General features: G+C 43.1%; 1 protein-coding gene across 1 annotated transcript; it reads left to right on the top strand.

Moving 5' to 3' along the window:
• On the top strand, positions 1-27,631 carry neurl1b (neuralized E3 ubiquitin protein ligase 1B). The gene is made up of 5 exons (XM_042340000.1): positions 1-141; positions 11,587-12,147; positions 18,065-18,772; positions 20,574-20,699; positions 26,808-27,631. Exons 1-5 carry the CDS (start codon positions 111-113, stop codon positions 27,050-27,052), a joined length of 1,671 nt encoding a protein of 556 aa, XP_042195934.1. The 5' UTR covers positions 1-110; the 3' UTR covers positions 27,053-27,631.
• The last annotated feature ends 318 nt before the right edge of the window (positions 27,632-27,949 follow it).

The following is a 27,949-nucleotide window of genomic DNA, read 5'->3' as shown; positions in this document are numbered from 1 at the left end:
GGTGGGGGGTGGGGGGGGATAGATGGACCTTCCCCACCGCAGGGGCACAGGGACGAGTCAGCGCCGCGAGCACCAGCCCCACCGGACTGCGCTGTGAATGAGACGAAGTGATGGGAAACAGCGCTCAGAAAACACACTCAGGTAAGGAAGCCATCACTGGGGGGGGGGGGGTGTGTGGGGGGGGGTCCGCCTCGCCATCTCTTTGTCTCTCCCCCCTCCCCACCTCCCCTCCCCCCTCCCACCTCCCCTCCCACCTCCCCCCTCCCTCCCCACCTCCCCCCTCCCCACCTCCCCTCCCGGGCTCGGGCTCGGGCCGGGGGTCTCCAGCCCGGGTGGGTGATGTGTCACTGAGGTCGGGGGGCTCTGGGCAGGGACCCCCCCCACACACACACACACACCCCACACACACACACCCCACACACACACACACACACTACCCCCCCCCACACACACACCCCACACACACACACTACCCCCCCCCACACACACACACCCCACACACACACTTCCCCCCACCCCACACACACACACACTACCCCCCCCCACACACACACACCCCACACACACACACCCCACACACACACACCCCACACACACACCCCACACACACACACTGTACCCCCCCCCCACACACACACTGTACCCCACACACACTGTACCCCACACACACACACTACCCCCCCCCCATACACACACACCCCACACACACACTACCCCCCACCCCACACACACACACACCACACACACACCCCCCCCACACACACACACACACTACCCCCCCACACACACACGCACTACCCCCCCCACACACACACACACACACACTACCCCACCCCCCACACACACCCCACACCCCCCCCACCCCCACACACACTACCCCACACACACACCCCCCCCCCCACACCCCCCCCACACCTGCTTTGTGCTCGAACAGGTATTGCCCTTCGTCTAATAATTCCCGGGGAGAGCAGCCCCCATCTTATGTGGGGCTTTGTCGGCGTCTCTCTCCAAGACCCCTATTGCCCCCCAAACCCCCCATCCCCCCCTCCCCCCCCTGGCTGGGCTGGGGTGGGCGGGGTGGGGAGGGAGGGGTGGGGTGGGTGGGGAGGGAGGGGTGGGGGGGGGGTCAGTAAGTGGGATAAAGTGGACCCCCACTGACCCCAGAGGTTCAGTGGCTATTTCCACACACACAGAGCAGCTGTTTCTGTTCAATTACCCCTCAGCGACTGTCAATGTTTTTTGCTTCTCTTTCAGTTCCACTCTATTGTGTCCCTGTGTTTCAGTCCCTGTGAGTGAGGGTCAGACTGAGTGGAAAACGTCGCTGATAAAGCAATAATAATGATAATAATAATATTATTAATATTAATACTAATCGTGATTCATAACGATAATACCGGGAACACAAAGGCAAATGCAAAAAGAGTTTTAATTTTCAATTCTTCTGCTTAATTGGCTATGGATCTATCACCGATTACGTGTCTTAATTCAGCAAAGGTTATATCAATATAATAGAATATTAAATAATAGAATATTATAGGTTATATTAATATAATATATAATATTGTAGTGTATAATATTATATTATAGGTTATATTAATATATATAATATATCATAGGTTATATTAATATAATATATAATATTGCAGTGTATAATATTATACTTTAGGTTATATTAATATAATATATAAGATTATACCATAGGTTATATTAATTCCATAGATGGCGACCTATAAAATAGCCGATTTTATACCAATAATAATCAGGTTTCCAAAATAGCAGCTGCTTAATAATTTCTCAGCTATCATCTGCTGATCTGCTCAGGCGGTCTGAATGGTGGGATGTGAAGAGTGAAGATAGCGGTGAAGACAGCGGCTGGGAAGGGTTATTGGGACTGTTTCTAGGGAAAAAGCCGAGGCCGGTTAATGGAACAGAAGCCGAGGAAATCATTTCTCACAGCTGTCATGTGCCTGAGAGTAGAAAATAGATTCCGCGCTACACAAGCTCCGTGAGACTGTTCAGCCCCAGCTATCTTTAGTGAAACTGGTCCTGGGGTTTGCTCTGTGTGTGTGTGGGGGGGGGGCTCTCTATGTGTGTTTGTTGGGGGGGGGTATGTGTGTGGGGGGGCTCTATGTGTGTGTATTTGGGGGCGCGGGGGTGTATTTGTGTATGGGGGGGGGTCTATGTGTCTGTGTTTGGGGAGGGTGGGGGGGTTATTTGTGTATGGGGAGGTGTATGTGTGTGAGGGGGAACTCTGTGTGTATTTTGGGGGGTGCGCGGGGGTATGTGTGTGTGGGGAGGTGTGTATGTAGGGGGGGGGGATGGATGGGATGCTCTATGTATATGTTTGCGGGGGGGGGGTATGTGTGTATATGTATGGGGGCGGTATGTATGTGGGGGGTAGGGAGGTGTGTGTGTGGGGGAGAGGGAGGTGTGAGTGTGTGGGTGTATGCGTGTATGGGGGTGTGTGTTTGTGTCTGTTTGGGTGGGGGGCGGAGAAGGGGGTGTATGCGTGTGTGGCGGGTGTTCTTATGTGTGTGGGGTGGGGTAGTGGTGTAAGTGTGTGGGCGGGGGGAGAGGGTGTGTATGTGTGGGGGGTTGTGTGTGTTTTGCGGCTGAGGTGTAAGTGTGTGTGGGGGGGCTGATAGGTGTCTGTGTGAGTGGGGATGTGTGTGTGGGGGGGGGGGGGAAATGGGGGTGAGATGTAAGTCTGTGTGTGTGTTATGGGGTGTGGGGGGAGAGCCCCCAGCAGGTGTGGCTCTGGCTCCAGTCACTCCCATTTCATTATCGAGGTTCTGGGGTGCCTCGGGGGGTAGAGTTGCTTGTAATGTTGCTCTCTATATCATCTGTTCCTGTGCAGTCCTGCCCAGGAAACAGCACAGCATTTCCACAATGCGCCATAAGCTTATAATAATAATAATAATAATCCTTGCATTTGATATAGCGCCTTATCTTCGAGATGTCTCAAAGCATAAACTGTAAAGTGTGTATGAATATGCACAGAATATACTGTAAAGTGAATTGACTGTCTAATTTGTGGGCAAAACATCTTTCGTATTAACACTGTATAAACACGCTATAGATGTAAGCCCACCCTGTGATGTCGTGCTTATAGTCAGAATGAAAGTTTTTTTTTAAAAAAAGCTATTTGTGTAGGAGTTTATTGAATCATCATCAAGTTATGTTTCTAATGTTGTTTCTGGAATCAATATAACTATAATAATATAACAGTGATTTTCTGCAGAAGAATCCCACTCAGGTCTAGATTCACTCTTATGTCTGTAGCATTTTTAGGGCATCCGGAATTTGACAAATTGTTGAATTCAGGCTTTACTTCGGAGTACATTTCTCCGTAATTCTTGAAAGAAACTTACAGAAACCTGGCTCCCAAATGAAGGCTGCATTTAAGAATCTGCCAAATTCTGGCAGTAATAGAATATAAATAGAGTAAATCTAGACCTAGGAGGAATTCCTACCCTTTAATAAGGGACATGGTCACAGAGGACAGCTCCATGGTTTCTCCGTTTTAGGAGTTGATTTAGTCAGCAGTGCTCTTTGGAAACTTTTGGTAGCCTGGAGTAAGTTACAAGTGATGGGTATTACATCTGGGGGCTGTTGCTATTGTTTTTACTTTCAGGTGTCAGCGATTGTATCTGAACAAATGTACAAAGGAGGTGACAGTAAACTCCTCAAAAGATATTTAGTCACGAACAAGTAAAACTTAACTTTATTACTAATTGTACGGAGTCAACCTCCGTAGTTCCTGGACCAGGAAAGTCCACAGTACTCCGGGAATTGCTTGTGACAGACCCGTCAGCCTGGCTCATCAGCAGGACTCTTAAGGGGCATTAGTGACAGGAATTCTTCCCACTGAGTTCCTGTTAACCCTGCAAGCCACAGAAAGGGTGGTCCAAGCTGAACAGGCAGTGGGAAGCTTGCCAGGCAGTCCTTTCGATGGCAAGCTGTGCAATTTTAGCTGTTTCAACTCCATCAGTAACCCAATCCACATTCTGGGGTACCTAAATCTTGGCTCTTGCCAACTTGCGCCTAATACTCTCCAGCATTAGTTAATTAGTGTTGCTCCAGAGAGAGAGCGAGAGAGAGCGTATTCCATTCCAAACAAGGGAGTTTGCATGTGTAGAAACCTCAGTCTGGTTTGGATATTCTCAACCCTGGTAATGGATTCTCTCATATGTCAGACACAAGGCTGATCAAATAAATAATGGGGAGTGTTGCATGAGACTTGATTAAAGAGCAGCAACCAGAGGCCAAAATGGAAACTGGGTTGCCATTTAAATTTGTTGGACTGTGGAAGGCTACATTTCCTGTAACTTGACATCATCTAAAACAAAGGAGATGAAAAAATTAACTTGATCACTGTTTTATCTTTTAATTTCCATGACCGGTCAGATTCTTACCCTCAAGGCTTAAGACTCCACTGTAACACACATCAGATAATCCTGATAAAAGTCTTGCATGAATTTAAATACAAGCAAATCCAAATAAACAGAATTACAGTTCGCTCAAAGTACAACCAGCTTAATGAGAATCCTGCCGGAGGATTGAGTCCAAATTTTAAGGAGTACTTCAAAACCAGAGTCCTGGTGAGTGGCACTTGAAACGAAGCGTCAGTAGCACGGAAAGTAATTACGAGTTGATGAATCTCTCTGAAATGGGTCAAAGATATGAACCTCACCCAACTTTAACTGTTGTCGGTTGTACTGTTTTTCTCTGGTTGGCATTGTATGCAAATATCCATAGGAACAATGTATAAGATGGGCTTGAAAGTAACTTGACTATTGAAAGCCAATGGACTTTGATTAGTCTGTTTGAAATACTCCAGGTGTTTGAGGTTCAGAATGCCTGTAAACGGTTACTTCAGTTACTGTGTGGTGGCAGAAACATGGGGACAAAATGTCAATTAATGTGGACAGTCGCTGTTTATGAAAATTGCATGCAGTAAACCACGAGTGCTTTGCATTGCCTGGATCCTTGCGCCCAGTTGTAACAATACATGTGGAGTCCTGTAGCTTCGTGGTTAAAGTCCTCACCTCGCAAGTCAGAGGACCTGGGTTCAATTCCCGGGCAGGGCGAAACATTGGGCAAGTTTCCTCACTCCGCACGCCTCTGTTTAACTAGCAGTAAGTAGGTACCCAGTTGTTAGTTGATTGGTAGATAGCTTTTCCGAGGGGTGATAATCCCTTAAAATATAATAATTTGATCACTCAATCCACGAATGTTTCGCTTTTCCAGGGGGTAATAATCCCTTCAAAACACTAAATAAATTTAAAATAATAATAATAATTTGGTCACTCGATCCACGGCTGTTTGTGGGACACTACTGTGCACAACTGGCTGCCGTATTTCGCCACCAAAATACACAGTCAATTCACTTTACAGTATATTCCGTGAAGCGTTTTAACTCGTCTCAAAGACGTGATAGTGCGTTCTATCAAATGCAAGGATTATTATTAATAACAATTTATTAATAATCTTACATTTGGTACAGCTCCTGTCACATTAAAAGGACATCTTAATCCATTTCACAGGCTAAACTGTAAAGTGTAATTTACTATGTATTTTGTAGGCAAAATGAATAAAAGCAGTGATACTGAAGTACATTGTTGATGGCTCCGCCAACTTCCTCAGTTTATTGATGCTAATCTTTTATCAACCGATGGAATAAAATTATTTTGTGTATTGTGATACAGGCTGTTTATAATCGTACCTTTATCACTTCCTCTTCTGTCTGATGTGTGCGGAGATTTGCTGATCAACCTTCTTGAATGTAGCAGTGTATCACGTCACAAAAATACAATACCTTTCACGTTGAGAGGACATCCCAAGGCACTGAAAATTCACTATCGTGAATGGGTTTAGTATGTAAAATATGAAGTTTCAACGTACCTATAAGATTTATTTTCAATGCGTTTTTAAGTAGTTTGCTTTCTCTCAACCCACTACATTGTATCTATAGAACAAGATGTACGTACGTTCTCATCACAAGTTAAATCATTTTCTGGCTGAAAGAGTTGCTGTTGGTAACTAGCAGACGATGCTTTATATCAAAAAGATCACATTTCAATTATTTATAAATATTTATGCTTAGTTTTAAAAACGTTGTGTCAGAATGTTACCAAATAAAAGAAAGTTGTAGCTAAATTAACTACAAAATAAAAATAAGATTTTTTTTCTGCCACGGCACGGCTAGATGGAACATTGAAACAACAAACTATTTAAAACTAACATTTATAAATACGATATATGCATGTGTGTGTGTGCACGATTAGATACATAAACAACCTGATTTGATGTCTAAAAGATGGAGCAATAAAACATATTCTTTCCCAAATATGTGTGCCAGTTCTTTCTGAAATATTATATAAATGAAATGGGGGGAAGCAATAAGTAGGTCAGAACAACATCTTTAAAACCACTGGAGGGTGTGTTTCTTAGTTGTTTTTTTAAGTGTATTTAATCAGCAGAAACAATCAGAAGGTTTCTCTTTCCTTCTGAAGTTGGCAGGTAGAGTTGTAACAAGATTCATTACACTGTGATTTTTAACAAACCATTAATCCAGTAATAATCCTGTTATTTGTGGATTTGCAGTGAACTGATTAAAAGAATCTGTTTTCTGTAATTGATAATTCTCGTCTTATTGAAGTTTTGTTTTGCTTGGAATATAAAGTCCCTTTTCAGCATAATGTTAGCCAAAAGCCCTCACAGCTAAAGCAAACCTTTCCAGAAGACATAACCTATCCCGTGTGCTTTTTAGGATAAAGTTATGGAATTCGCAAAACATCCAGAAGAGATCTGAACTAATCAAGACGTTGTCATGGAATAAAACTGTAATAAGCAGCCACTCTGTTAGCGGTTGGAAAATGTATAAGGTTAAAGATGTAGCTGAGAATGATGATAATTTTCCTTATTTGTATATTGTGTTGAGTTGTGTCCAATTATACTTTAGTTTGTTTTGGATGCTGGGGTGGGTGGAAGGGGAAAGACATTGACGATTAAGCTCCTTCTGTCTGAGACGCAGTGCTTACCTGAGAGGGAGGGGAGGAGAAAAGGTCTAACTGGAATAAGCAGTGTAAAGTGAGTTAAAGTGAGTTCACGGGCAGGGCGAAACATTGGGCAAGTTTTCTTACTCCACACGCCTCTGTTTACCTTGCAGTAAGTAGGAACCCGGTTGTTAGTCGATTGGCGGATCGCTTTTCTGGGGATAATAATCCCTCGTTATTTAAAAAAAAATGGTATCTCATTCCACAACTGTTTGTGAGACACTGCTTTGTGTCGCTGTCGTGTTTCACCCACAAAATATACAGTCAAAACACCTTACACTATATTCTGTGAAGTGCTTTGAGTTGCCTCGAAGACGTGAAGAGGCACTATATAAAATGCAAGGATTATTATTAATAAAACACTAGGTTTGAAATATTGACGGAATTCTTATCCACACACCACGTTTGCATCTCTAATTTCTCACTGAGCATTTTCACGCTTTTCTGGCAGAGATTGGTCCAGAAATAAGTCGTGGCTTCAATCATCTTTTTCAAATGTAGATTTTTGAGTAACGAGGCAGTTGTAAATTTTAGTTTATTTTGAATATTTATCTGTGACCATAGACTGCAGCCTTCACTCCTCTGCGTGTAATGTAAACAGTTGTTGCCATGGAAGGAACTTGATTTAATTCTGTTTAATCTCAGGAATGGGTTGATTCTTTCCCTTATGGCTGTTAGTTAATTAACGGATCACTTCCCAGGGCTAATAAACCCTTCAAAGAAAAAAATATAATAATTATTTGGTCAGTCAATCCACGAATGTTTGTGGGACGCTGCTGTGCGCAATTGGCTGCCGTGTTTCGCCCACAAAATATTACAGTCAATTCACTTTACAGTATATTTTGTGATGCGCTTTGAGACGTTGCACACAAGCCCCCAACAATAATAGTGTGACCTGAACAGCCCACCTGCCCCACTCTCTGACTGCACCACCTTGGATGGCAGAAGCAAAACCTGCGCCCTCCAGACACCAAGTATTGAAGGAAATTGAAGGTGGAATGTAGATTTAAGAGGGAATGGTCAGGCAGTGTAACGCAGACCTTACAAAATGGTAATCTACACAGTCCAGGTTCATGTCCCTGCTACATATATAATATTTAGAACCCAGATGTTTCCTCTCGAGATAAACAGGAGCTCTCGCCTCTCTGGTTTCAGGTTCAGATCAGATGTTCCAACAAAACAACAGTAATCTTCACTGAAATGACTGCGTGGAGATGTTCGTGTTTCTGTTTTGTTTTATGGACGATATATTAGTTCCTGATCAGCGCGCCTCCAGATTGGTGGCTTTACTTTGGAGTTGGAATATTTCACATGGAAGGAGGCGCATTTCCTTTAACTGGCGGAGATTTTGTTTTGTTCCATTTGTCTGCATGGTCTGGACAAGGACCCCTTTCAGAGAGGTCATTCTGCACCCATTACTGAGGGTGAATGTTGGCCATCACAGCAGCTCATGTTATAAAGAAAAGTGAGGGGAGCTCTAGGTGGGAGGGACAGCATGCACTGGACTTGTTTTGCCCACAAACTATCCATCAATTCACTCTACAGTATATTATGTGAAGCGCCTTGAAGATGTGATAAGGCGTTATATCAAATGGAAGGATTCCTGTAAGATTATGACAATTAGCTTCTCAAAAAAAGGGACTTCCAAGCTACAGTCTTTCTTCTATTCAGGTTGGAGTTATCATGGATCCAGCTTAATAAAATACTGACATCATATGTACCATATTAATGATGCATCTCAACCAGAGGAAGAATTTGCATTATTTCTCCACAACCTAGTTTATTGCTGGGACTCATCAATTGGGCCAAACCACTGTCATGACCAGTTCTCAGAAATACCCAACCTGAACCAACCCTAAAACATTTAGGATGTGGATCCTTCCATTTAGCTCAAGTGGCTTACAGGGAATATCTGGATATCTGTCCTCATATGTATGTGAAACAAAAATAAACTTTCAGCTGCTGAGGAAATATACTTGTAAAACACATCCCATAGAAATAGGAACCTTTATCAAACATTGACTACACAGTAAAACAGCCAGGACATCTCTGCTCCTTCAACAGTGGTCAGTATTTAACAGTTAGTAGTGTTGCTTACTTATTTTTGAACATGCAGGTTCATGCAAAGATGCAGGTTGGTTATTTTCTAACCAACCTGCATCTCTTCCAGTAGCAAGCTTCTCTACACACTAATTTAAACTCCTTTGTGGAGTCCTGTAGCTCAGTGGTTAGAGCATTCGTTTTGCAAGCGAGAGACCCGAGTTCAATTCCAGGCAGAGGGCGAAACCTTGGGCAAGTTTCCTTACTCCACACAGAGCCTAATAATAATCCCTCCAAAAACAATAATAAATTGGTCATTTTCAATCTACGACTGTTTGTGGGACATTGCTGTGCGCAATTGGCTGCCGCGTTCGCCCACAAGTATACAGTCAATTCACTTTACAGTGTGTTCTGTGAAGCGCTTTGGGACGTCCTCCCGACGTAAAAAGCGCTATATCAAATGCAAGGATTATTATTATTATAATTTGCCTCGTTATCTTGGCTCGCTCACTTTGCTGGGAGCTGAGGTTATTGAGACCATTCAGTCGATGGGTGGGTCCGAAAAACAAATAATTAAATGAGCATCATGTGTGCCCAGCAATGATGTAGCCTGCAGGGTAATAATTTTTTTCATAAATCATTCGAGTCAGCTGCTCCATTGTTTAATTGATGAATATCAGCAGACCACTCTGATCTTTCCCCCAGTGTGAACTATGCTCTGACGTCCATGTAAATTAACTTAGAAAATAGTAAGGGGAGTTTGCTGTGGTTAATATTTGGGTATTTCAGCTCCGTGAGATTTCATCGAACTTCATCGAACGAACGCAGAACCTGTGTGTAATTTTATTAACAGTCAACAGGCGCTGACAGCATCACCATCCATGGTTGCACACTCTACTTTGCTAAGCCAGTCTGGAACCTTGGGGTCTTGTTTGACCCTCAACTATCCTTTCTACCCCCACATCTGCTCCATGACCCTCTCTGCCTTCCCCCACCTCCGCAATGTCGCCCGGCGCCGCCACTGTCTCACACACAGGCCACCAAGACCCTCATACATGGTTCATTACATTGAGGCTCAACTATGCAAACTCCTTGCTTGTCGGCCTCCCCAACTCCTCCCTCCACAGGCTGCACATCATCCAGAACTCTGCAGCCCGCATCATCTCCCACACCAGGCTCCGTGACCCTATCACCCCCATCCTCGCCCAACTCCACTGGCTTCCCATCACACAGAGGATACAGTTCAAGATCCTGGTCACCTTCAAAGCCCTCCATGCTCGTGCTCCCCCTACCTCTGCGACCTCCTAACCCCTACCATTCTGCTCGCTCCCTCCGCTCAGCGGGCTCCTGTTGCTTCATGTCCCCTGCTTCGCTCGCCCCACTATTGGCGGGTGGACCTTCTGCCACTCTACCCCCACCCTCTGGAACTCCATCCCGCAGTCCCTCTGTCTCGCCCCTTCCCTCGCCTCCTTCAAGACCCATCTCAAGACCCTCCTCTTCGACCGTGCTTTCGATCTCCCTGCTTCCCCCCCTGCCCTCCACCTTCCGCGACCCCGACCCTCAGCTTGGGTCCAAAACTCTGTCTGTCCAGCGCCTTGGGGTGTCCTTCTGATGTGAAAGACACTATACAAATGTAATTTTGTCGTCGTTGTTTAAGGACAACTTTGCATATTCAAAGTATGTGCTCATCGACTAATCGTTCATTTGCAATTCATATTTTTGGCTTTGGCTTGCCATGAGTTAGGATCAAACATCTGAAACCAGACTTTGTAGGTTTTATTCTGTTTCTTGCTTCCGTCTTAAGTTTTAAGAGCATAACAGGCTGAGATCAAGAAGACAGCTGAGCAAACCAATTCTGTTGGGCAGTAAAGTCCTCACTTGAACCAAAGCGAATTGTTTTTTTTAAAAAAAATCACTAACATTTGCTTCTTTCGTCCGTTTTCCAGCCACTTTTTAATTATTCCATAATTCAAATAGAAAGCCCCACAGTTTCCTGGATCAGTATTTTTATTTGATAATGTATGTGGTTCTTTTAATGTCGTCAACACTATGAAAGAGAACAATCTATTCTTGTTATCCATCTTAAATTTATGATTTGATGTAGCTATTAAAGTGATTTGCATCATTTGGGATTCAGTGAATTATGCCTGATGCGTTATATTAAAACATCAGTAATAATAATAGTCCTTGCATTTTGGTGCAGCACTTTTCATGTCAAAGTGCTGTAAAATGTAGTGACTGGGTATTAGCAAATGTACCGGTAACCATTTTTCTATTGGAAAGTTAACCCTTACTGTAACTCCAATCTAGAAATATACAACCAAATCCACCATACTTAAACTACAGGAAAGTCCTAGTTTTTTTTTTAGCTCATCTCAGTCAAGTTTGCAGACAATGCCATACAATAAGTGTAAATCTTGATTGCCTGAATGAAGAATAAGGGTACAGTTGATTTGAAATGAAATAACTGCGTTTACATTACTTACAGACACGACTCACCATTCCGGCTCTGGGGTCGCTCGCCAATATTACACGCTTCCAGCCAGCAGTCATGAAAGGCGGGTGCATCCCACGATTGCTGAGCCCCCGCGCTTTCACTCTCATGCCAAAGGCAAGAACATTCGCCTGGACTCGAACTTTCGAAAAGCCACGCGGAAAAGCAGCTTCTGCAACGGGATCACCTTCAGCAGCCGCCCCGTCCATCTGTACGAGAAAGTGAGGCTGCGTCTCTCAGTGGTGCTTCACGGGTGGAGCGGTGCTCTGCGGTTTGGCTATACAAGTCACGATCCCTCGCTGATGAATTCGGCAGAGATCCCCAAGTATGCCTGTCCTGACCTGGTGACCCGGCCTGGCTACTGGGCAAAGGCCTTGCCTGAAAGGTTCGCCCTGAGGGACAATGTCCTGGCTTTCTGGCTGGACAGACACGGTCGAGTATTTTACAATGTGAACGACGAGGATCCAATCCTCTTTCAGTGCGGCATTAATGTCTCGGGGAAACTCTGGGCGTTGATCGACATTTATGGAATTACACAAGAAGTTCAAATGCTCGGTGAGTGCCTCAACAGTTATTTATATATATATATATATAAAAAACTTCAATTTTATTTTTACAGAAATGTAAGAATTGGGACAACTAATGGAATGATTGATAGTTAACTTCTCACTAACCAGCCACTGATCATCCCACAAACCCACCATTATCAGCAACCGTTAAACGGGATTCTCAGTCTAGTAAGTGAGATGGAAGGGGAAGGAAAAATAGATACTTTCTCGCTCACAGAGCAACATTGATGATGGTCTCTCGATATTCCACGAGTCTCTGTATTCAGTGAGCAGCTTTTCTGTTGGAAGAAAACACCTGGTTAACCCAGGAAAACCATAGACAATTCCACGGCACTATGTAAGACCTACATCCCTGCTTTTTTTTCCCCTACATATTTTAATAGATCTGCATCCCAAGTATCTAACAGTATCTTTCTCAAATCCCTCAGTGGGCTTTTCTTCCCTGGCACAGATGTGGTGCACATTCCGAAATCTTATTATTCACCGGGAGACATTTATCCTTCCCTCCTGTCCTAACCCTTTTCTGCCTTTATTCTACGATCATGTCATTGAGTAACAGGTTACATGGAATATTTAGAAAATAAATTGTTGAAGATAAGTTCAAGACAAACATTCCAGTGACCTTCACTGTAAATCATGTGTCTGATGGCCAGCAGTCAAATAGGATTAATTAAGGTTTTTTGTGGGCAACATCTACTCATCATGATGCACAGTTTGAGACTCTTGGTCATGGGATCTTTGTGTAATGGCACCATGAGAGATGTGCGAGACCTTGCGATATGTCTCAGGGATGAAGCAGACTGTTTACTTAACAGTTGGGAGTTATAACACAGAGCTTCAGTGTTGTGTTGCCGTTATCTTTTGGTTTTATCTTAACTTTTCAGTATTTTGGACACACCAATGGCAGTCTGTCAAATGCTGGAATCCTGCCAATGAAATTTTTCCAGTTTAAAATGAAGTCCTACTTCTTTAGATTAGCATAAAGTTCAAATGGTGCAGTGCTTTTGTATGTGGGCTAGTTTGGAGACTGCAGCTGCAATTTCCAGTACATTATGGGACATGGGCCAGACAACAGCTGCGATTTCTGGTACATTGTACACATTGCTCAAGGAAGTTTGAATTAAAAATTTGGAGTTGAGTTCCAACACAATTACATGCATTGTTTGTGAGTATTGCTTTAACCAGCTTCTGGTGTTCAGATCAGAACAGGCAAGTTTAATCTGTCAGCCCATAAATGATGGAGATTTAATTGACCTGGGTTCAATTCCAGGCAGGGCGAAACCTTGGGCAAGTTTCCTTACTCCACATGCCTAATAATAATCCCTCAAGAAAAAAAAATAATAAATTGATCACTTCAATCCACGACTGTTTGTGGGACGCTGCTGTGTGCAATTGGCTGCCGCGTTTCACCCACACATATACAGTCAATTCACTTTACAGTATATTCTGTGAAACGCTTTGAGACGTCCAGAAAATGTGAAAAGCGCTATATCAAATACAAGGATTATTATTATTACAAGGTTCTGTCAATGTATTGGTGATTGTACCACCAACAAATACAGGGAAGGGATCACCATGATAAAATGGCAGGGTGTAGATGAGAAAAAAAGTGAAATTACTTCCTACTCGACAACTGAGAATTAATAATATCACAGGACACTGGAGGTGGAATGCACATCCTGTAAGGCAGGAATAGCTGAATGGATTCTGTCTCCTTTTTGTTCTTGAATAAAAGTTTTTTTTTCAGTGTTGTTCAGCAGCTGAAAAGTCAGACCCTGGCAGAGGTCGTGCAGCTCAGCAGATGGGACTTTTTCAAATGAGGAAATCTCGCCCTCTTTTATGTAGGGTATTAAACACAAAGGTCTTACTGTGAGGACAGGTCGTGATCGAGTTTCCACCTTGGCACCAATGTTATTTCTGACATCTCCAGAGATTTTGTGCCTCATGCCACTCGCATTCATTCCTGTTTTGTTTTTCTGTTGTATTGAAATTTTCAGATGAATTACACATCGTAATTTATAAATCATCCCGTGTCCCTTGAAACTGCACATGGCTTCACAACTTTTTATTTTGTGGTCACACAGCTTCAAACACTAGGATCAACCGAAACAACCTCAATGTTATTTTCTGATCCTGCACATTCCTACATTCAGCTGTTCCACCCACACCCAAATGTGTCCCTCTGCCACCACTCCCTTTCCTCCATTGATATTCCAAATATTACATGCTCTGTCCCAAAGCAACGTACACACTTTGTTCTCCACCATTCTGGAGGTGGAGTCCTGTAGCTCAGTGGCTAGAGCACTCACCTCACAAGCGAGAGACCTGGGTTCGATTCCCGGCAGGACGAAACGTTGGGCAAGTTTCCTTACTCCACATGCCTCTGTTTACATAGTAGTAAATAGGACCCCGGTTATTAGTTGATTGGTGGATCGCTTTTCCAGCGGTAAATAATTCCTTCAAAAAAAAAGAATAAATTGTTCACCTCAATCCATGACTCTTTGTGGGGACGCTGCTGTGCGCAATTGGCTGCCACGGTTTGCCCATAAATTATACAGCCAGTTCACATTACAGTAGATTCTATGAAGTGCTTTGAGACGTCTCGCAGACGTGATAAGGCGCTGTATCAATTGCAAGGATTATTCTAAACAATTTATGATTCTATGTAGCACACTATCAATCAGGCTGTGTTATTATTAAGATCAGTGAGCGGTTTGGCCACAATTACACCATTAAATATTATGTCTGCGAAATCACGATCAACCCTGGTTAATGCTGGTCCATTGACCGAAAGATTCTTTGTGAAACAATCCAATCAATTTATGTTACAGTCACACTGATTTGGCTTTTTGAATCTGACACTGTTGAAAAAGTAACACAGAACAATACTTTCCGAGACAGCAGAACAAGAGGACATAGGTTTAAGGTAATTTCAGAACAAACGCCGGAAAGTATTTTTTAATTAACAACTGGAACAGGTGACCAGCAACGGTGGTTGAGGTTAGGCCAGGTTACTGGATTCATTGAAAAAAAATAGCTTGATGCTGTGACAGAGGATGGTTGCGTGGGTTTTCTGAGAGGATGGATTGAACTTCAGGGGAATGGGATTAGAGGAAATTTCAATGCCCCATCCGAACTTCACTTCTGATCTTGTGATTTCAAATATGTATACTTTTGTTCTGATTCCTGGAGGGCAAACACCATACAAATCTAGTGCCACCATTTGCCTGGGGAATTGTTGGGTGCAATGGATAAATCTGTGCTGATGGATTGATTTCGCCCACAAAATATATAGTCAATTCACTTTACGGTATATTTTGTGAAGCGCTTTGAGACGTCTCGAAGACTGGATAAGGCGCTATATCAAATGCAAGGATTGTTATTATCATTATTATTATTCCCATTTCATTTAAACCCAAAGGTTAGCCACCATTGATATAGACTACCATAAATCAGCTACCACAGCCTCTAACCTCAAATGGTAATATTCTTAACCTTGCAAATGCCTCCAACACCAATCGCTTTGACCTGATCAATGATTAGATACAGAAGCTCAAGAACCACTTGTTGTTTCTCACATTCCATTCCAAGGCTATCAGCTGTCATGTGAGAAACCGGACGCACACTTGGAGCAAGCAAGCACTGTCTGTCTCTGCCTCAATGACACCAAGTCCTCATCCTCGACCAAATGAGTTCTTTCATTCCATGGTGAAATGCTGCAGTTTATAGTCTTCTGTCAGTATCGCAGACAAGTCCTGGGTGGAAATAATGACTGTGACAATCACAGAAGTTTTACTCCATTTACTAGAAAGATTACTCCTGTTAACATACTGTGTGTTTATACATGAAAAATACTTTTGTTCTTCACTCTATATATTGGGGGTAAAGAGGTATAGTTAAGAGCATTGAAAAATCATTCAAAATGGGTTGAAATTTGCCTATAAATACAAGAAAGGTCCTCCCTTTCCCCACTCACCAATGCAGAGGAAACACCTGGAAATGCAAATAACAAATCAGTCCCAATGCACTCGCTTGTCACGAGTGATGACTGTCTGGGGAGAAATTAACTATAATTAGCGGGTACTTTTGATTGAGTTCGTGATTTTTTGACAGGACAGGAGTCTCCCAGTGGAACAGGAAAAATAATGTAACTATTCCTACTTTAACTTAAATTTCCTGGATAACTTACCAGTTGTTGAAAAATGCTTTAAATAAAGTCAAAGTAAAGCCACTTTAAGCGTTAGATCCTGTCAAGGGATCATTTTTTCTCAGATAACTGGAATTGGTGAGTTTAATGCTCGTCCCTCCTATAGGAGGCATTTTCAGACGTGTTCTTCACTCTTCAAGTCTATATATCGGGGGTAAAGAGGGATATTTTAGATCATTGAAAAATCATTCAAAATGGGTTGAAATTTGCCTATAAATACAAGATGAACACGTTTCCTGTAAATGACCAAAAGCCAAACTGTGAAGATGTGTAAATCTCATCCAGTTTCATCAGTTCAGTCCACAGTGACAGAGGGTATGACAAAACGTCCATGGTGACCGAGTGTCACTGATAAACAGCACAAGGTGACTGAGGGTGTGATAAACAGTGCTTCGAAATTCTCAGTCTTAAGCGCGTGTTCTCATGCTGCTGTAGCCAAGCCTCGGTTTGTATGGCTGTGACAGGACTCAAAGCATAGTCCACCCACATCTGTCGCCTGTCACTTGGGTTTGACTGACCAACAATAACGCTGTGGTAACAGCAAAACCAAGAACCATTTCCTTGTAGGAATTCATGCTTGATTTAGTGTCCTGCAGTAACTTCCCAGCAGTGTGATGGCCTTCAAATGTACCTCAGCACGTAGCATCCTGACATTAAAGATCATGCAGAGGTTTGGGTGAAACAGCTTTTCAGAACACTATCCCTCCTGTTTTGCCATCACGACATCAAACCCCCAAAACCTAAGACGTGGAATTGGCAAAATATCGTCAAAAACAGGAAAGAAAAAGTTAACAGTGCCCACACAGTGATACATTTATGAAGTGACGATGAGCCGGTGAAATTAATAATAATAATAATCCTTGCATTTGATATAGCGCCTTATCACATCTTCGAAACGTCTCAAAGCGCTGCACATTATATGCTGTAAAGTGAATTGACTGTATATTTTGTGGGCGAAACGCTGCAGTCAATTGCGCACAGCAGCGTCCCCACAAACAGTCGTGGATTGAGTTAAAGTGTTTGAGAAGGAGGTGGATAGGTGCTTTATAACTCATAGAAGGAGCATGAAGAGATGTGGAGAAAAGGCAAAAAATCGACATTAGAAAGATAAGGAACTGCCATAAGGACACAAAATATAGCTGTCTCGATGAACTGAATGAGCCTATAAAATACACAGTCACTCCACTATACTGTAAATCCTGTGAAACATTTTGAGATGTCCTGTTGATGTGAAAGGCATTGTATCAAATTATAGTTTTGTTCCTATATTGCTATCTTCCTAGTATGGATATTAGTTGTTGATAAACTACGTTCTTGGAGATCTGCTTTGAGAATAAGGAAAATGCGAAAGGGAAGGCAATGCTGAACTGACAAAGTAAAAGGCAAACAGAATAAATCCGGGCATTTAAGATATTGTTCATTATTTTCTGGAGAACAGAACCGCTTTTACTCAGCACCTCTCAACGACATCAAAATATAATTCTTATTTTAAATATAATATAATTGATTCTATAGGAAATGGGGAAAGAGCGGAGGAGTAGGACTGATTGGGTAGCTCTTCCAAAGAGCTGGCACAGGCACGATGGGCCGAATGGCCTCCTTCTGTGTGGTAATATTCCATGCTTGTATAATAATAGTATAATAATAATGATATGATTCTGTAACATGATATTAATTCGCTTTCTTCTTTTTACAGACAGCATGTTTGCAGAAACCGTCACGTCCGCGAGGCTCAACGCAGCGCGGTTAAGCAGTTACCTCCCGCAGACCAGTCACGACAACGCCAACTTCAACAACAACGAGCTGGAGAACAGTGTGGTGGTGGCTAAAATCACCAACCTGAACCTGAGAGAGGTCCAGGCCCTGGCACCGGACAATCAGGCCTTACCGTGTTGCGCCAACAGGCGTCTCCGCTCACGAGGCTTGCCCTCAGTCCTCGACTCCGATCTACACTTTCACCTTATTCGAGGGCCTGATGTCACCCTGTCACAGGACAGGATGCGCGCCTGCACAAACTGGCAGGAGAGCAACAGGACTCTGGTGTTTTCTGATCGGCCTTTGCACACTGGCGAGACCCTATATGTGGAGGTGGGTCACTTGGGGCTGCCGTATTATGGATCTCTGCTCTTTGGCGTGACGTCTTGTGACCCGAGCACTCTGCGAGTCAACGAGCTGCCAGCGGATCCAGACTGCCTGCTCGACCGCAAAGAATATTGGGTGGTTTACAGAGGCTTCTCAGTGCCCAACAGTGGCGACGTCCTCAGCTTCACCATAATGCCCAACAGCGAGCTTCACCATCGTGTGAACGGCACAAACATGGGCATGTTGATCTGTGTGGACACCACGCAGTCCCTTTGGGTGTTCTTCAGCTTACACGGAGTGGTGAATCAACTGAAGATACTTGGTAAGCAAGCAGTGCATCGCTAATAATAATAGTAATAATAATAATCCTTGCATCGCGCCTTATCACTTCTTCGAGATGTCTCAAAGCGCTTCACGGAATATGTTGTAAAAGGAATTGACTATATTTTGTGGGCGAAATGCGGCAGCCAATTAATTGCGCACAGCAGTGTCCCACAAACAGTCGTGGATTGAGTGATCAGATTATTGTTCTTTTATTTATTTATTTAGTTGGAAGGGATTATTTCCCCCGGAAAGCGATCCGCCAATCGACTAACAACCGGGTTCCTATTTACTGCTGGGTAAACAGAGGCGTGTGGAGTAAGGAAACTTGCCCAACGTTTCTTCCTGCCCAGGAATCGAACCCAAGTCCTCTCTCTTGTGAGGCGAGTGCTCTAACCACTAAGCTACAGGACTCCAGTCTAATAGCTTGCACGTGGATTCCCTGTGTATAACTGTGGGAGAGACGTGATGTTCCACCTGTCTTTTGCATTCTTTGAGACATGCAATTTGCTTTGTTGGACATCAGATTTTAAAGCCTTTAATTGTGTGTGTTTCGCATGTCGTACTTAAGTTTGATATCCAGACTCTCTTCAGTGCAGTGGTTTCTGACAATTTGAAATCTGTTGATATTGCCAATTCTTCATAGTACCACTATTGAGTCTTTCTCACTCTCAAACCCTCTCTATCTCTGACTTTTAAAACTTTTTACAACTGGGTGTGAAGGGCTCCATATAAATGCAAATTTGATGTTGTGGTATTGAGTTGCATGAAATATTCTTATTCATGCTTGTTCCACGACAACCTCATAGTCTTCACATGTGAACCCAGTTCCTGTCGTTCATTCCTGTACTCTGAGAGCAATACTCAAGTGTGTTGGGAGCAGTAACTTCAAAGTAAATGAGAAACATTCTCCTTGAAAACTATTTACTGCAAAAAAAATGTACAATTTGTGCCCTTTGAAACTATGGTCCTTTCAGATTTTTTTTAACAAAAAACAAAGTGCAGTTGTTATTTGGCGATATTTCAATCAATGAGATTTCACTCTCTGTTACACTTGGCTCCTGGGAACCAATCTTAAGGGTTTGAGAGGAGCAGTAATGTTTGCTATTTGTGCTCTTTATTATGTTTGAGAATAAGCACTCAGCAATTTGCTTTGATGTCTGAACATCATGTCTGTGCCAGAAAAATAATACAATTTAAAGTGTGAAATTGAAATCCCTGGAGGTGCAAATACAATTCTTTAAATCACCACAACTGGGCCAAATGGTAGAAACTGGCCGGTTCTCCAATGTACGATGCAGTTATATAATCCTTGCATTTGGTATAATGCCCTATTATGTCTTTGCGACGTCTCAAAGCACTTCCCCGAATGTACTGTAATTGACTACATTTTCTGGGTGAAACGTGGCAGCCAAGTGGGCACAGTGACATCCCACAAACAGTCATGGATTGAGTGACCAACTGATTATTATTATGTTTTTTGGAAGGGACTATTACCCACCGGAAAAGCCATCCACCAGTCGTCCAACAATCAGGTTCCTATTTAATGTTAAGCAAATAGAGACGTGTGGAGTAAGGAAACGTGCCCAACATTTTGTCCTTTGGGCAGTTTGGGCCGTTGCTTTCACAAACTGTAAGTCAATGGCTATTGATTAAATCTGCTGCTCGGAGCAACACAACATTAGCACTATGCTCTCCATAATGCACTTGTTTTAGATCCAGACTCCACTGAGACTCTGCAGGTTGTAGAATGTAGCAGGAACGTGTAGAGATGTGACTGACCCTTGTTGTTCTCTCTGCAGGTACCTCCCAGGCCAGCCCTGTGGATGTCTCTCCCTCAGGTTCCCCAGCTGGTTCTCACTACGACAGTGACTCTGACATGGCCTTCAGTGTCAACAGGTCATCATCTGCATCAGAGTCGTCACTAGGTGAGGAAATTAAACTTGGAAAGACCCTATAATAACAATAACGATAATAATAATAACTTACTTGTTTTTAATGTTTTAAGCAAACTCTAGAAAACATTGGTAAGATCTTAATACGTTTGTAATGCTACCTGAGGATTTGGACACAGTTGTGTCATCGCTAGATTTGGTAGATGGGTTGAAAATGTCATCGCTCTGTCTATATGTGTCCTTTGAGTTTGGTCATGTTCCAGTGAATGTGGGGACACAGAACAATGAACCCAAACTCACCGAGAGAATAACATGGTTAGTGACCATTAACGAGGTTGAGTGGTGAGTGAAACATTTCCCACTGTTGCTTTGTGGGTGCATCTCTCGTGGCTGGAACCATTGTTAGTGATCAAGTTAGGACCTGAGTTGCTGTCATCTCCTTTCCCCCCTCCCTCAGTTTGGAACTGAAGTCAATTGTAGTGTCTCTATCATCAACCCAATGAGATCATCTAACTTGGACAGCTGCTATTGAGAATCTGGCCTGAATGTCTTTACCAATTGCCCAGTGGTCTATCAGTGTAGCTGAATTGCACACACACCACACACACACATCCACAGGACAACCTTTTATCTAGCCGTTAATTTCAAACAGTTTAGGAGTTTCTATTTCCTGTTATTTGCTTGTGATGATGAGCTGCGTTGAGCTCTCTGTGTTTCAGAGCGTAAATCGAGAGCGGAGTAACAAAGCCGGTGATGGTACATGTTTGGCTGATTTCTATAGGAGCAGCTTATCTAGTGACTCACTGACTGGAATTCTTCAAGAAAAGGCCATGGTTGATGATCACATTTTCAACTCGTTTCCTGTTTTTGCATTTGGTTCATTACAGCAGCAGGATCAGGCACTTCTGTGCGGAATTATTGGCAAGGCAGGATCTCAGTGTTCAGGACTCACAATGTGGACAGGCTGCATAGAGCAATAGGCAAAATGGCAAGGGATCTTCCAGACAGATACCAGCAGTTTTTAACAACAACTTGCATTAACATAGCGCCCCTCACACAGGGTTAGCGTCCTGGAGCGCTTGACAGTGGCGGAGTCTGACAACGAGCCAAGGGGAGAGGGAGGGGGGAGGTGACTGTAAGCATGATCCAAAAGGAAGGTCTTTAGGTGGGATTTGAGGGGGGGGAGGGAAGAGGCGAGGCAGAGGGATTAAGGGAGAGAGTTCCAGAGCTTCGGGGTGTAGTGGCTGTAAGCACGATTTCTGTCCGCAGGGTATTGCTGCTATACTAAAATGCTAGTGCTTTTCTTTGAGCCAGGTTATGAGATTTTCTTCCAAACAATCTCCCAAATAAAAATTGGTCACGCACTTTATGGCTGTTTGTGAGACGTTGCTGTGTGCAAATTGGCTGCCACTTCCCCCACCCCAAAAAAGTCACCAGACTTTACAGTATATCCTGCAAAGTGCTTTGAGACATCCTTCTGACGTGAAAGACCCTGTACCAAGTGGAAGGATTATTAATTAATTTCTTTGTTGCTTTGTACTAGCTGAAATCAACAACAACAACTTGCACTTAATAGCGTCCTCCACGCTTAACAGTGGCGGAGCCTGACTCTGAGCCGAGGGGAAGGGGAGGTGGCCTTAAGCATGGTAGAGGAGGAAGGCTTTCAGGCGGGACAAGGTGGAGGGATTGAGGGAGAGTGTTCCAGAGTTTTGGGGCATAGTGACTGAAAGCACGACCTCCGATGGTGGGGCGGAGAGTGCGAGGGATGAGCAGGAGGCCGGTGCCAGTCGAGCGGGTGGGGAGGGAGGAGGTCGGAGAGGTAGGGAGGTGCCAAGGAGTGAATGGATTTGAACATGAGCATGAGGATCTTGAGGTTGATGGAAGTTTTGGGCGGCAGAGTTCTGAATGAGCTGGATCTTTTGACTGCTAGAGTTGAAGAGACCAGGGAGGAGTTTGTTGGAGTAATCCAGGCGGGAGGTGACAAATGCTTGCATGAGGGTTTCGGCTGCATTTGGGGTAAGGTACGGTCGGAGATGGGCAATGTGGCGGGGGTGAAAGAAGGCGGTCCTGGTCAGGGACCGGATGTGGTGGAGGAAGGACATCTGGGGGTTGAACCTGAGGGAGAGCCCAGGGAGGTTGAGGAGTTTAGATCCGCAGGAATGAAGGCATTGACAGGAGCCAAGGAATATGGCTTCAGTCTTGTCAATATTCAGCCGCAGGAAGTTTAGACACATCCAGGCCCTGATGGCTGCCAGACAAGCTGATAGAGCATCAGCGGACCTGGAGTTGGTACTGGAGGAGGCAAAGTAGATTTATGTGTCATCCGCATACATGGGGAAGCTTACCCCATGTCTGCGGTGACATTGCCCAGAGGGAGCATAGAGATAAGGAAAAGTAGAGGGTCAAGGATGGAGCCTGGGTTACCCCGCAGTTGACCAGGCGAGGGCGAGAGGAGAATCCATTTGCTGAGATGAAATGGAGGCGGTTGGTTAGGTAGAACTTGAACCATGCAGAGTGCAGTCCCACTAAGGTGGATGAGGGAGGAGAGGCGGTGGAGGAGGATGGCGTGGTCGACTGTGTCGAATGCACCAAAGAGATCCAAGAGGATGAGGAGGCAGAGGGAGCCCTGGTCACAGATAGAGAGAATGTCTTTTGAGACTTTGACAAGCGCTGTCTCTGTGCTGTGGGCAGTCAGGGCAAACACCTGACTGCAGGGGCTCGAGGAGGGAGTGGAGGGAGAGGTGTGACTGAAGTTGACCTGCAACAATGCGTTCCAGGACTTTAGCAAGAAAGGGTAGGTTGGAGATGGGACGGTAGTGGGAGAGATTAGAGGGATCGAGGGTGGAGTTTTTCATTAGGGGTGTGATGACAGCAGTGTACAGAACCGATTCGCCATGGTTAACAGAAATACTGCTGACAATAAATACAACTTAAAACGAAAGAGTTGAGATAATATGTCCTGTACAGCTTTGAAACCCAGTTATCTTAATCGTCAATCAATCAGGAACTTAATCCCTACACAAATGCAGCATATGTGTGTGTTTGTATTATGTAAGAACAGAAGAAGCCATAGAACGGGAAAAGGCCATTCGCTACCTCCAAAGACCACACAAAATCTACTGCATCTCCTGGGGAAATTCTGAGCTCGAGGGCAATCAGGATAGGATTTGAAACTCTAACCCTACATGGCTGAAGATCAACCACATAAATTCTTATTGCCTTTAGTAAGTCAATAGGATTTCAGTCTGTGACCACAAATGGTTTTAATGCAGATTGTAAAGGCTGTAGCGACTGTAAAACAATCACCAAATGGCTAGGAAATGTTTGTTTGAAATGCATTCTTCATTAACTTCATTGAAGAAATGCATTCTTCAAGACTGTAAGTTTAGTTTAATAATAACATCGGTTAGAAAATACATCTCTCAATTAAGATTTCCTGGGACACTTTTCTCTTGAAGTCCAAGAATAGTAGAATGATGTCAATGTGAGTCATATACAGAGCAGCAATCCACCCACGCCAATTAAGTTGTACTTCGCAGGGTTCGAGTTCAGTTAAACAGTGACAAAACCCCCTGCATGTGTACAGCGCAGGGTTTATTTTTGCACAAAACCAGATGTTGGCTCATATCAGTGATTGTGTAGATTGGGTTTCATTCACTCTGTGTTGAGGCCAACAGTTCTACTTGAGTCAAATCAAGATGAAAGTTTTCTCAGACCAGGGTATTGATTCCAGGCAATCAATACGCCCGCCCAGTTGGATTTGTGCTGGAGAATTCAGTATCAAATTGCTGGTGAAACAACCATATTAATCACTTCTCGTTATCAACTTCAACGGTGGTCAAGGTTTCAGCATACAAAAGTCAATGGCATTCCTGAATCAACTGCTCTCAAATTATTTCACCCACAAAATTCACTTAACAGTATATGCTGTGAAGCTTCTTTGAGACGTCTTGAAGATGTGATAAGGTGCTAAGGCATTATTAAATGCAGATTATTATTATTGTGGTGGGCAGCTACCAACATTGTAAAGATATTTTGTTAATCTATAAAGGACTGGTTTCCTTGAGCATAATGCAAACATTGAGCTAAGGGTGAAAGTTTATCGATAGCAGGAGAGAGGAACTGTTTTCTGTCACAGTTCATCCATAGCATGAGAGAGAGAGAGAGAGAGAGATTGACTTCTTTCAAGCCGGAGCTCTCTGTTCTTCTCTAAAATGATGAAACACTTTAAAGATCTAAATGTTTAATCAGGCAAGATCGCAGCATAAATCTGTCTTGTGCAAAAGTGTACGTAGTAAATGCACTGTAACCAAAAGTAGACAACGTATTGGCAAGCTCACCATCAGAAGTACCATAAACTGAAGGAAATCTGTCAGTTGTAACCGAGAGTTCTTATAAGACAGTTGTGCAATTTCATAATATTTATTTTAACTCAACGGACACTGCTAACAACAGAGTAACATAGTGCACAAGCACCATTCCTCTGTAGTGAAATCTTAATCCCCGTTATAACCAAGAAGAAAATTCCAATGTTTGTGCAAGTAGATACTCCAGTTGTGTGTAATCTTGTCAAGCAGTAATGTTCATGGACTTCATAGCTTTACTTAAACAGAAATAGACACTGAGGTTAAAGACCATGCTGGATGTCATGGGAATTTTACAACCGATTGTAATAATGCCAAAGCAATTTCCTGAAGGATAACGGGTTAAGAGAAGTTCATTGGATGGTAGATGAGATGTGAGCGCCATCTAAAGGATGTTTCACAGGCTTTTCTCTTGAGGCGATTAGATGTCTCTTATTTCATTACCTCCTGCTTCTGTTACTGCAGTTATTAACTGGAATCATTTTCCATATCATTACATTAAAATTCACGTACATTCTGAGATGTTCACAACTAGATCACAATTAACGGTGTGGTTTGCCCCCAGTTTCACGTGAGTGTTGAGTTTACTTTGTTTAGCTTAGCATCACTCTGTAGCTAGGGAGACTGATGTAATTAGACTGGAGTCGGGAACACTAGTGAGTGTGAGATGTCTAGGGTTCAGCATCACAGCAGCTGGCCTTGATCGTAGAAGACGATAATCTGTCCAATATGTTCGTCAGAAAATAGAATAATGAAGAGAGTTTTGTAATTAGAAATCTTCAGTGGACTAACTAACATACATTACGTGCCAAATCGCCCTCTTCATTGAGAGTTTTCGCCCATAAATATACAGTCAATTCACTTTACAGTCTATTCTGTGAAGCTCTTTGAGACATCTAGAAGACGTAAAAAGCGCTATATCAAATGCAAGAATTAGTATTAGGTGAAAATCAGCATCACCTCTACACCACCCCTTACTGTTTGTTGGTGTAGATCAATATTCTCAAGGACATAATTTTCTGAATAAAATTGATATCTTCAAAGCCCATTCATAAAATTGAAGAAAAACAATGCTAGACCATCAAAAATGTTCATGTCATATAGTGGCATTTGATGTAAAAGAGTCCTCTCAAAGTTCTTCACAGCAGGAGCACTGAGGAAAGCATCAGTACAATATAAAGGCAATGGTCAAAGAGATATTTATCTAATGAACGTCTGCAGCAGGAGAAGAGGTGACAATGGTGAAGTGACTTGGAAGAATAAAGACAACAATTACATGATATTCGCTGAATCTCTTCAATCTAAGCCATGAGCTAAGGTCTTAAAACCTTCACGAGTTGGAAGAAGACAGCTGAGAAAAGTCAATATTGAAGTAACTTTTTTTTATATATGATAATTTCCTCAGGGCTGAAATAGTGCTTTGAATGAATGAGCTATATAAGAAAATAGTGACAGCTAGAAACCAGTTTCCCACAACTGTCTGAATCTAGTCGGTCGGCTTTGCTATTGTAACTGTAAGATGGACTTGGTGTAACATTTTTACCCAACCATTGACAACTCCTTTTTGCTATTTAAACCCTGGTTAATTTTTGCTGCACTCTTTACATCAGTGCTTTTACTATGACGGTATTATATGATACACCGTATGTATTCTGCGAAGCGCTTTTAGAGGTCTCGAAGACTTGATAAGCTATATCAACTGCAAGGATTATTATTATTATGATGATGATGGTTATGGAGATCAATTAACAGTCATGTTGTTGTCTTTTCCCCGCAGTTACTGCGCCCAGCTCACCTCTCAGCCCTCAGTTCTCCCCGTCTGTCTCTCCACCCGAAGCTCTGAGCAGTAAAAACGGAGAGTGTACGGTCTGCTTTGACAGCGAGGTCGAGACGGTTATTTACACCTGTGGACATATGTGTCTTTGCTATGATTGTGGTCTTAAGCTGAAGAAACAGATCAACGCCTGCTGCCCGATCTGCAGGCGAGTCATAAAGGATGTCATTAAGATCTACCGTCCATGACGCACTCTCTCAACAGGACTATTTCTTGATCTGTGTTCTCTAGTTTCAGAAGTAGACTTTTTATAGATGGTTAAAAGCTTCCTTTATCGTTCACCCTGACTTCAGTTATAAACGTTCACACGGTGTGGCTATATTCTGTGACTATTTCCCCTCAGTCCCTGTTCCGTCTCTCCATCCTCTGTTCCCCCCTCTCCCCACATTACTATTATTAATCACCTCGGTCCCAGAAGGCAGGAGGCACTCTCTCCAGTGCTTCTCTTCCTCAAAGCATCTTCTATTTTGTGATCACCGTACAAATCCACGTCAATCATTGATTCAGACCAAATACAATGAGAAATGAACATCTACCACAACTATTGCCAAGTCAGATAGAGTCTGCAATAGCAGTCTTGATGCCTGGAATTGTAATGTGGTAACTTTCACTGAGATCTGTTGCTCAGAAACGGGTCTTTCTCCAGCTCTGAGACACATTGTTGGTCAAAAAAACATAATTTTAGCATTCATTTGAATCCTAATTACAAAAGCCCTTTTTTTAAGCTAGAAAATAACAACTTGTATTTATATAACGCCCTTCATGGGGAGCAGTGTCTTCGAGCACTTAAAAAAAAACTGAAATGAAGACGTGGATTTCCCTCGGTCGAATCGATGCTGTTACGCACGCTAACATCACTGTTAGTGGGATTGTCACCAATTTGCCATTTGCAGGATTGAAGCTCCATTTTCTTTTCTTTTTTCTGGAGAAACAAACCGTTATCTTTACTGGAGGATTTGGGGAGGTCAGTGAGTTCAGCGGAATGATTAAAGTTCCAGTATCACTTCTTGTTGGCATAACAACCTCGAGCTTAAACAATCGCATTTAAACCAATTGCGACCGTTATCACCTCAAAACACTACTAA

This window comes from Callorhinchus milii, unplaced genomic scaffold (assembly GCF_018977255.1).
Source record: "Callorhinchus milii isolate IMCB2004 unplaced genomic scaffold, IMCB_Cmil_1.0 Scaffold13, whole genome shotgun sequence".
NCBI lineage: Eukaryota > Metazoa > Chordata > Chondrichthyes > Chimaeriformes > Callorhinchidae > Callorhinchus > Callorhinchus milii.
The sequence above is the reverse complement of the archived record's forward strand: the minus strand, read 5'-3'. Positions and strand labels throughout refer to the sequence as shown.

What these genes read in the sequence shown, in the direction of transcription:
- neurl1b (XM_042340000.1), top strand. Translation starts at nt 111, where the DNA reads ATGGGAAACAGCGCTCAGAAAACACACTCAG. An exon ending in CGCTCAGAAAACACACTCAG is followed by an intron (nt 142 to 11,586) that starts GTAAGGAAGCCA and finishes CATTACTTACAG; the next exon opens with ACACGACTCACCATTCCGGC. An exon ending in ACAAGAAGTTCAAATGCTCG is followed by an intron (nt 12,148 to 18,064) that starts GTGAGTGCCTCA and finishes TTCTTTTTACAG; the next exon opens with ACAGCATGTTTGCAGAAACC.